This window comes from Carassius gibelio, chromosome A16 (assembly GCF_023724105.1).
Source record: "Carassius gibelio isolate Cgi1373 ecotype wild population from Czech Republic chromosome A16, carGib1.2-hapl.c, whole genome shotgun sequence".
NCBI classification, from domain to species: Eukaryota; Metazoa; Chordata; class Actinopteri; order Cypriniformes; family Cyprinidae; genus Carassius; species Carassius gibelio.
This window is the reverse complement of record NC_068386.1, coordinates 31,170,299-31,181,413: the sequence shown is the minus strand read 5'-3', so window position 1 is coordinate 31,181,413 and position 11,115 is coordinate 31,170,299. Positions and strand designations below refer to the sequence as shown.

The following is an 11,115-nucleotide window of genomic DNA, read 5'->3' as shown; positions in this document are numbered from 1 at the left end:
GCATTTGGTAACATGCTGGCGTCAGTATAAATACTGTAAAATAGCTGTGCCTTTCCAATTTACTAAAAGAATACTTTTCGAATCTATCAATTGTGGTCTTTTAGCTTTCTTTCACATGGTTTCTGGTAGATTTTCCGGAGTGGACATTTATTTTTCGTCATTACAGTTCAGATAAATGAGTAACCTTTCTGCACTCACCTTTAACATTTGTGTGAACAATTGTATTGGGTTTCTCGAGGTATCACATTATATAAAAACCTCAAATGTATATAAAAGCTAAAGAAATGCAAGGTGCAATCCAAAATCCTTACGGATCCAAGCAGAATCTCCGTAATGATTATCATATATGAACCAGATTGAAACAGTTTCTAGAACAATAGAAAGACAGAAGACATTTGAGTACAATATAATTCAATTTTAATTTGAGAAGCACAAACGTTGCCTGTCTGTCAGATTGGCCAATTATCCATAAACTTATTTTTTTCTCATGTTGTTTCTCCATAAAGAAAGTGTTAAATATTCTCATGTGTCTTCTCCCTAGACAATCAGGACAGCTAGAGCCTGAACATCAAACACAGTAAAGAATCAAACAAGGTATGTACAAAATAAACTTTCTGTTGTTGTTTTGTACAAACTATTACATGCTAAAGGATATACCAGACTCACCCAACCCTCATTCACCACATTGGAAATTCAAAGTATGAAAATAACTCACACGATACAATATTGGCTTTTGAAAGCTAGTCAAACCTTATGGTACATTTGCCTGATAAGTACACAGACCCCCACAGAGACAGAGAGACATTAAACCATAATTAATGATGTTAAGAATAAAAGGGGCGGCGGGTTTCTCAGCAGGAAATGGGACAGTCTTGGAAGGTCCCCTTATGATTTGCCACACAACCTCAACAGATGAGATTTTTCTGACACTACGAACGCTGTTACACTCCAGTGAAAAGGAATATATTAAGGATTTCTGGTTTACATGACACCCCTTAAACGAGAACAAATGGCTACAATAGCTAGAAACGTATGACGACGGATACAGAGAAGCTACTTATAAAAATCTTAAGTAACTGGTGTCCGCTATTATACTAGTACATTCGTATTAGTTAAAAATAACAGGAGGGAGTTGCAAGCACTGACTCACTGACCGGGGAACTAACAGAAATCGTTCCTCATTTGCTGGAAAAACGGATCTATGCAACTGAAGAGCCTTTCCTATCAAGCACTCCAGTTAACATTATTACTCAAACATAAAGTTATGGGATTCAACGATGTCTGTAGGTATTGCAGATTGGAAGAGCTCTTGGGGTTGGAGCCAAGTCAAAAAATAAAACAAAACAAGTGGCAGCACATTTCAGTTTATATTGGAGTGATTCTGGACTAACCTGATCATGCACAGCAATGTCAAGCGCTTCAAAATTCACACCCACACGAGAAATTACACTGTTTACACAGTGATAAGTTACAGAGCTGCAGCGAGTGGAATCTAGTCTCAAATGTTAGCGTCCAGCGCATGTTAATTCAGGTGCTGATTGTAAGGTTACGGACATCTGTCGTGCAAGACACCAATTTCCTGCTCTAATCTAACGGAGGCATGTAAAAAGCACATGAGAGCAACACATCACTTTCGTTTTCTGGCTGCGATGAAGGCACCTGTTCTCTCCACGTCACTTTGACAGAAGTGGGGCACAGACAAACCACATTATTCACGAGAACATGGGACAAATCAGTCCAGATATTGGAATTTATGCAATTCCCAGGCATCAAATACGGGGAAGGTTGTCTGTTAAAATAAGAAGCAGGGAATGTGTCGAGAAATGAAGTGCTTTCACACAGATAAAACAAAGACAGGCATCTGGACCTTCTCAGAAGTCTCAATTAATCATTATTATTGGCTTTAGTTCAATGTTTTTATCACTCCAGTATAAACTTAAAGGCTGAACGGTTAATTTTATGTGGGATATTGAAAAAATCTGAAAGATACCACACACAATGCAAGCTGAGCCCCTCAGTACAACAGCATGCTAAGGGGGAAGTGCTCTTCAGCGATATACGATACGTTTCTGAGCTTCTTATTTCGGTTTAGCCCTCAAGCTAATTTCTTTCTTTCTTTTTTTTTTTTTTTTTTTTTAAATACTTCAGTGACCCAAAAGCAAGACTGAATTAAAACAGGTCTTAATATATATCTCCATACAATTCACTAAAAACCGTGAAAGAATTTACTGATGTTTGAATATCAAACAACAGGGACTTTCATTCATTTTTTTATTTATTCATTTTTCATCTATGTCGCTGCTGTTTCAGGAGTTTCTGAAAGCTGGTGGGTGGGCAGTCTAGGCTTCATTGGTGAGTAGGTTTGGGCTTGGTGCAGTCATCGCCAAGAGGTGATGAAGGCCCAGTGTCAGACTCCGACTTGGACGACCTGCACCCGGACACCCGTCGAATGGTCCTACAGGGTTTCTCGCCAGCTGGACTCTGATGGATTTCGCTCTCCTGCTGTGGATCCACATCCAGCGGAAATGTCCGGCATTCCCATGGCTGTACCGGCTGGGGAGCCCATAGGGGACAAAAACAGAGACACACTAAGTAAATATCTGCACACATAAGACAAATGCACCAAAATGGCAAAAATAATCTGTCTGGTAACCGGAAGTTTCTTTGTTTCCTAATTCCACCTTGGCTTGACCAGTGGGACAGTCCCTGTAGTAAGTGCACTTCAGTACAACTGAGCACATGTGACTGTGAACGTACAATAAAGCCTCTAGCTTCACCTGAAACACTAAAAAAAAATTCTAGGAAACTGATCGATGGTGCCTACCATTTCCTCATAGGTATCTGGGGTGGAGCAGCGCGTGTCCTCGTTGGACAGCAGCCGTTGGGAGTCTCTTGAGCCGGGCGTGTGAAAGCCAGACAGCATCAGCATCTCTGGACTGACAGGGCTGGATGGAGATGCCACCGAGTAGTACTCATTCAGCACCTGGAAATGTGCCGTCTCTGGAGATGAGGGCTGCGGTGTGCCACACAGCAAGGGGGTGGTCCGTCCGTCCACAGACTTGTATGACCTGTGGAGAAAACGATCACCCCTTCTCATCATGTGTGTTCAGACTCTGGTATGAATGCGGTGAATAAGTGTAAACTGGCATCTGAACTTTGGTGCACACCAAACAAGAGAAGGTGGGTCTCAGACCGCCTCCAAACAAACTTTGGTGGAGTTTAACTGAAATATGAATGCAACACAGAATCCAACGACAGCTAAACTAATCAAAACCTATTACGGTTTGGAACAGGAATCATTCTTTGTGTGTCTGAGATGACGTCATTGTAAAGCTTTTTGCTTCAGTAAGTTCTCATTGTACTGTTGAGGTAAAGTGAACAGCCTGGAGTTGTTTTTCACTGCAATTCTTCTCTCCTGTTTAAAACTTAACTCATTTGCCATCATGAAGTACAAAACACAAAGGTCAGCTACATTCAGACAGACGCAAAGTTGTTAAATTGCAATTGTTCCTAAAAAGGGCAAAGAAAAGAAGTACAAGTTGTGTTCCCCCACCTGCTGCCCCTTCTCTTTGCGATGCTGCTGGCACTCCAACTCCAGCGAGAACGCTCCTGCCCTTCATACGGAAAGTGAAGCTGAGAGAATGTGACATCAGAGAGATCCTCAATCTGAGAGAATGGGAGAAGATTATTAAAACATACACCGGGCAGTATTCAGGGGTGCAGGCAATTAAAAAAAAATGACAAGGGAGTCCTAAAATTAAACATTAACAAGCCAAATCACAAATTACAGAATCACTGTGGCTGTATGTAAACCCATTAATCATTAAGTGGTACTTTTCTTTTTGAACTGATAGAACTAATACTTGTGTTTAAGTAAGTAATTGTCTTTCGCATCAAAAGATCATTAGTACAGGTGTTCCACAAGGCTGTGTCAGTGCACCTTTTTTTTCTCTTCATTATTATTTATTTTACAAATGAATACTTATGTATGCATTCACAAAACTATTGAAATATTCAGATGGCAGGGCCAAATTAAGTTTACAGTGTTTACGACAATATTAGCACCATCTACCAGTCAGAAATAAGCCGGTTTGTTGACTGGTGTGATAAAATGAGTTAATATTACATACAAAGAAAACAGAGGAGATTGTATTCGACCCAAAATGCATAGGTGATCATCTTCAAGTGGTTATACATGACCATAACATTGCCCAGTCACAGAGAGTTCATTTACATGGGAAACATAATAATACATATAATACTGAATGGGTTTTCGATTGTCTAAATTTTTATCATATTGGAAGCCATTTTTAGTTCAAAACCTACTGAGCTGCCTACCAAGAAAGCATTTTGGGGCATCATTGTTTTACAAGCTTGTATAGGTAGGCAGCTTACAGGCTTGAAACAGCCTACAGTAACTGTTGGGTGACCAACTACATGGCCGTACCTCCACTGCATCATCCTCTTCAGATATTGGTTTTGCAAAAATGTCCACTTCTCGCCAACTACAATGAAAAAGCAAAGGGCAACATATATATTAAGTAAAGAACAAATCTTTGAATATATAAGGCAAATGAACAAGGGTATGGAAAGACAGTTTGTGTCTCTGACCTCGGGGTAAGAATCTCTTTATACTGTAGTTTCTCCACTCGGGTGGTGGCGGCCACAGACATGGGGATGACGATGTTATTGATGTCAAAGGGGCTCTCTCCTCTCCGTCGGCGAATAGTCTGAAAGGGTCACATACAGATCTAAGTAACTCATTCTCACGTCTACACAAACAGACTCGGAAGGCTTTGAAGAGCATCTTACGGCAGCACTGCTGTTGAGGTGAAGGAGTGTGGAGGTCTCGGAGATTGATGGCTGTCTCATCAGGGGGCTGTGGGTGGGCGTGTTTAGAGCGGACAGAGATGGACATGGACTCCCCATGTCCATATTCGACTTTGGAGCATCTATAGACAAATCAAAGACAGTGCTGAGTTACAGGACTGAACTCAATGGTGATTTAGAGAGAGATGACTGAAACCAATAAAAGCAGGAATGAGAAAAATGAAAAGAATGATCAACATACTCTCTGTACAGTCCAGCGAGGGTTCACGAGGTCTCTTGCGGCCGTGACTCCTGTCAAAAGAACTTCTCTGGCGGAAATGCTGGCGAGACTCATGTTTAATGGCACTGATTGGGATGTCTAACTGCTGCTGAGAGACCTTCTCTGAGCGCACCTTATGATGCGACAAACCTGAGAGAAATAGCAAACAGGAAGATGAAATGGATGAAGATAAAACTTTTTTTGGCTGTATATTAAAAAAAGCTTTTTTTTTTTTTTTTTTTACATTTATTTATAAATAATTTTTTAATCATTACCGTTATCCGTTTTACATTTGTGTTTCAGTTACTCTGCATCCTTTGTCTTTGATTACATAATTTTTGTTTATTAATTTAAAGTTTATTTCTAGTCAAGTCACCTTTATTTATTTCAGTGCTTTTAAAAATAAAGATTGTAACAGAGCAACTGAACAGCATTAAATAGTGTGTCAATAATGCAACCTAGCCAATTTTAACCTCTTAATCTGTACGGTTTTCCATTTTAATCTTTAAGATTTTTTCCTTCATTTGTGTGTCGTGTTCAACTTATCATTCTGGCCATTTCCCCCATTTACTTTATTAAATTTTTAGTTTTAATGCTTTTCATTCTTTGCCAGATACTCCGTATACTTTGTCTTGGCTTATTTTACATCATTTATGTACAATGAATTACATTATTTTATTTTCCCTTTATTTTTAACTTCATTTAAATCCTCACTGTTATTCATTTTAATCTTTACGTTTATTTTTAAGGTTATTTCACACGTGTTAATTCGATCTTTTTCATTTTTAATATTATCCTTTATTTTACATAATGTTCATACTTTTGCAATATTATTCTTGAACATCTGCTAAATGTTTTTGCAAAACAAATACATTATTGTATTGGCAAAATCTATCAATAAATTGGACTAAATTATACAGAACTACCTATTATAGTAATTTCTTTATATTACATGTGACTCAACTCTACAATACATCAGAGTTCAATAATTCACACATGGAATATGAAAGAAAGAAATAGTGTCGGCAACTGTGGCTGGACTTCTATGACGCCAGAAATAACTGCTGAGTCACTGCAACGAGTGTCTGGTAGAGAGCAGCTAATGACAGCCAGACACTCACTGGTCACTTTAACAGCGCACAGGGGCGTTCATATTTAGACTGTCCTAAGGGTGTGAGAATTTGCCTCCATTAGAGAAAACTCAGCTCCTGACATTTCAGATGCTGATGAAGCAGGGGATTAATACACTACTTTGTAGACTAGCCTAGATGTTAGCATGCACGATACAGTCATTCTGATCATGTGGGGCACACAGGTTTATCTCCAGCTGCCTTAATGGCCTATTTTCAATTTTTAATAAAGCCCTTTAGTTGTAGTTTTCACACTTACGGACTGTGGAGAGGAGAGAGTTGGCGAGCTTGTGTTTGTCTTTGGATGACAGGTCTGAGACACGGCTACTCAAACACAACTTATGCTTGAGCGAGATCTTCTTGATGGGCCTGATCTTCTCAAGAGGACGATTCTGCCAGTGTCCCTTCAGCACACGCTGCATGTGGAGATTCATCATCACATCTGAGAGAGAAGACGACAGAGATTATCATCTGAAACAGATTTGCTTTGGCCGACATCAACCCCACTCATTTTTTGATTCCTGATAGACAAGTCCAACGGAACTGGTTTCTTGTTGAATATCTCGTTTCGATTTGAGAAACATCAGATAGTGAAAGTAAAACTGGTTGTGAACAGATTCAAGATGACTTTAAGACTTCCAAGGGATTTTTTTGTTGTTGCTGACACCATTTTTGCAGATGGGCCAGAAATAGCAGTAAGAGGTCATGTAATTATGTGGGAAAAGGGTGAAAGGGGATCAGGAAAGGTTCAACTAACTGGCATCCAAACTGATTTACAATGTATTTAAGGAAAACATTATTCCATAAGGCAAGACAAGTTTATTTATATATCACATTTCTTACACAATTCAAAGTGCTTTAAATAATGATTACAAATAATGACTAATAAGGCTGAACTTTAAGGTGCTCTTGTTAAAGCATAATTATAAATTTAAGCACTGAGTAATATAAATATCCTTACTATAATATTTTGGGTTATTGCATGTTACTCTGCATATATGTAACATGTAAAAAGGACATTGTAAAAAAAAAAAAAAGTTACTTAAAGGTATACATTAAAATGTGTATGACAATTATGTGCATTTTCTCAGAATCAAACCCAACATCATTGTACATAACGCTCATTCAAAAGGACTTTTCAGCTTTACTAATGCAAATAGCGACTGACCTAATGATCTGCAAACCTCTAAATCAGTACACGGTGTAATGAGTCAATTCTCCAGCAGAAGGCATCAGAGCTTAACTCTAGTATTCATTGTGCTAAGGTTCCTCTTCCTTTTTTCCCTCCATCTACTCTAGTTTCACCCATGGTGTCACCTGCCTCTTCTACGCCCATCATTCATTTGTACAACAGATGCCAGATTAGAGGGGACGACAGGTTCATATTACCGAGGGAAAATACGTCTCTCTCTCTCTTAGCTAGTCTGACAAAGCTAGCTGCTACTGGCATGCTCAGAGTCAGATTGCTCTGCTTGTTATCACTGCAAAGGTCAGGCAGACGAATGCTTGATCAGCTAATCCAATCCAATGCAGGGAAGGACTGTTACTGAATTCTCACAGACATGAAATGCAAAAACAGTTCTGAGACCCCAGCACTTATGACCTGCCCCAAACCCACATCAGCCTGCAGGTTATTTTAGGAGGTGCAATAACCAGATCCAGAATAATTAACACTTAAATTAACACCAAACTGTTATGCAGTAAAAAGAAAAACTTATTAAAAGTCCTCATCCTTGAGGCAATCTGTAGGAAATGATCAGCATGGATAGATAGAGCTTAGCCCAAAGTATACAAGGGCCATCTGCGTTCCCCAACGGTCTGTGTGATGCTGCTTCCGTCATCAGAACTGTACATGGACATCCGCACACACTGTCCACATGGATCCCGATTTTGGTAAAAACACGGATGCTCCACGTACAATAACAAAGACGCGAGGTGAATGTTGACAGGAGGAGTCTACTAGGTGGTACTGTGCATATATTGAACTCAAGGCAGACAAGGCTGTTCAAGAGACGGAGAGGAAAGTGAAGTATAACCGGCTCTTGATACTGTCACTCTACGTAAATGAAAACACTAACAATTAAAGGACTGGGGCGTGTCCTCACCGTCTGTAAAGGAGAGGATGGGGTGAACGCATGGGTCAAACTGTGCCAGTCGGTCCAGTAGGGGGAGCTGGTGTTGGGTGTCTGCAGGAGGGAGAGCACGTCCACTGCACATCACACACTGAGCGTTCAGCTCACAGCCACAGCGAGGAGCCACGGACCTCGGAGCCTGACAGAGAGAAGTTAGTCCAGTTTTATGAATGGTGAATAAATTAAGTGGTATGACTTTTTTTTTTTTTTTTTTTTTTTTACATATCAGCCATGAACTGATAGATAACTACAGAAAAGAACTGATCACAATGTACACTTTTTTTCTTTAAGAAATAAATACTTTATGGAGAAAGGACATAAGCAACTGAACACTTTTTTTTTTTTATAAATGCTGTTTTCAACGTTAAGATGAGGATGAAGTAGTATTTTTATTAACTAACATTAACAAACAATAATACTGCAACAAACATATAGCACACTGATTAATGTGAATGCATTAAATCGTTATATAGAGCCTTTTTTTAAGCTTCTATAGAGTGGTTTATGTAATAATTGATCAACACATAAGTGGGTAGCACTTTATTTTACAGTCCTGTTCCTCATGTTCCTCATACTATGTACTTATTATAGTAATTACAATAACTATGTAATAACTAGGTAATAACCCTGAAGCTACCCCTAAACCTAACCCTACCCCATGTAGTTACCTTGTTTTACCAGAACTTTCTTAGATAAATACACTGCAAGTACACTAAGTACATGTTAGTACACGCACTGTAAAATAAAGTGCAACCCATAAGTGTATCAATAGATACAAACAAACAGAAATATTTACGGACACCAAAACTTTTCTGTAAACATTTTTCAGGAATGATTTAGCATATTTTGGACATCAATTAATCATTTTTTTCTAAATGTTTTGGAGCCTTAATTCTGAATAGTGTACTTAAGACACTAAAGATTTGTGAACACACTGCACATTGCCATTCTGTGTCCAGCAGCAATCCCAGCACTAACCTTGGCAGCATGACATGTGAATCAGAGAGAGTTTTGCAGAAAAGGCTTAACATCAAATAAACAAGCAAGGTCTAAATATTTTATATATACACACATGTATATAAAGAGAAGTATTGTACTAGGTAAAAAAAAGACTTGAATATTTCTCCTTGTGGGAAAAAATAAAATACATTAATAAACAGCATGCATGGATCATCATCAAATATGCTTTTTGTGAATGAAATCTCTGGAGCACCAGCATCCAAAATTTAGATCTGGCAGTGATCAGCCTTTCCCTTTGTCTACGTTTACTTGAATTAACCCTTCCAACCTGATGCTCTCACACAAATCTCTGCAGCAGATGACCACACATGGATCCTGACCCAGTTTTGCATGAGGTACCCTAGTACTTATTCAAAAACAAAAAACAAAAAAACAACCGCTTCACATTAGAGCGCTTCACATTAGAGCATGGACTATCTTCTCTGCAATCACCCAGAAAACACCTGGAAATACAGATCTGATCAGGTTTTGTAATGAAATGCAAATTCTGCCAAGTTTTTAATGACAATGTTCAATCAATCTGTAAATATAAAAAGTAGTCCATGCAATGCAATACAAGTGTAGTTTTTGATGCAATTAATGGGATAAAATATCATATAACAAGCAAAAAAGAAAGAAAGAAAAGAAAATCTAATTGCTTAACACATTTAAAATTAACAACAAAAAACATGCAGTCACTTTTAATAAAGCAGAAAACACAAAGATCCAGCTAATAAGCAAGCTGTATGCTTCTATCAGTCCGTGTTCAAACACAACGGTGGAAATCTGAAAAGCTTCTGCCTTTTACTGGGGCAGTGTTCATCTGGAGTGCCGGCTATAAATTTAGGATTGAACAATACTTCGGTTAGCAGGTAGTTTATAACTGGCAGTGAGAGTGGAACATTGATGACATTTCTCATTACATTTCAAGAGCGTTGTCTCTGAATGACAATACAAGCGCTGTTATTTGTAATGGAGCTGAGCTCGACAGGGGTTGCGCTTATTGTTTTGGCACATGCCTGCGCATTCTCGCTCACAGTGGGCCTGTGTTATGGGAGGAATCGAGTTTTAAAGGCGGTTCAGAGAGCAACCAGATCTGTAGAAGAAGTGCTGAGACTTTGTATCCATCTTATGATCATGTCAGATACTGTTCCATGATTCAGAGGGCAGCTGCCGGTTAGACATGGACTGTTACAACACGTCCCAACCAGCCATGAGGTGATGAATTATAAACGTTTCTGTGCTACTTGGTTACTATTTCACACAGAAAAACCTCCGAACCGAAACCCTGATTCTATAAATTAAACATCAACCATTAACGAAAATGTCCAAGTTCAGAAACGTTTAAATATTATATGAATAATCCATCGAACTCCCATGGAAACCATTACAAGGATATTACTGAGGCTGTATGCTTTTCTGCTTTCTGTAGACTTTCAAATCACAAGAGCACATTCAAACCTAGTATGGTCCAGGTGTAGTGCAAAACCTTTGTCTAGCTTTATTTATTTTTTCAAATACTAAAGGTGTTCTAACACATCTAAATTTGTGAAGTGCAAATATATGTGAAGCATTTATCTCGTACTCAGTGTTAACAGCCCTTTGTGCTCAAAGCTACACCAAGCTCTTGAGAAGGAACATGATTCTCCTTACCTTGCGATTGAGACTGGTGAGCGAGCCGGGCCGGAGGACTCTGCGTTTCCTGCACGACAGCAGTGGACGCGTGCGGGCTGCCACGCATGTGCTGTCTGGTGCAGGAGAAGCC

General features: G+C 39.1%; 1 protein-coding gene across 1 annotated transcript; it reads right to left on the bottom strand.

Annotated features, from left to right (window-relative positions):
• Nucleotides 1-400: 400 nt before the first annotated feature.
• LOC128030947 (KAT8 regulatory NSL complex subunit 1-like) lies at nucleotides 401-11,109 on the bottom strand. Its single transcript, XM_052619048.1, has 10 exons — nucleotides 11,004-11,109; nucleotides 8,325-8,490; nucleotides 6,479-6,661; nucleotides 5,072-5,239; nucleotides 4,813-4,952; nucleotides 4,612-4,730; nucleotides 4,448-4,505; nucleotides 3,554-3,666; nucleotides 2,825-3,068; nucleotides 401-2,553 (listed from the first exon to the last, which is right to left on the bottom strand). Exons 2-10 carry the CDS (start codon nucleotides 8,434-8,436, stop codon nucleotides 2,347-2,349), a joined length of 1,344 nt encoding a protein of 447 aa, XP_052475008.1. The 5' UTR covers nucleotides 8,437-8,490; nucleotides 11,004-11,109; the 3' UTR covers nucleotides 401-2,346.
• Nucleotides 11,110-11,115: the final 6 nt, after the last annotated feature.

Bases quoted from the DNA above. Each gene is read 5' to 3' on its own strand.
- LOC128030947 (XM_052619048.1), bottom strand. From the start codon at position 8,436: ATGTGCAGTGGACGTGCTCTCCCTCCTGCAGACACCCAACACCAGCTC. The intron at 5,240-6,478 runs GTAAGTGTGAAA...TATTTCTCTCAG, and splicing joins CTCTCTCCTCTCCACAGTCC to GTTTGTCGCATCATAAGGTG. The intron at 3,069-3,553 runs GTGGGGGAACAC...TTTTCTCCACAG, and splicing joins GCAAAGAGAAGGGGCAGCAG to GTCATACAAGTCTGTGGACG.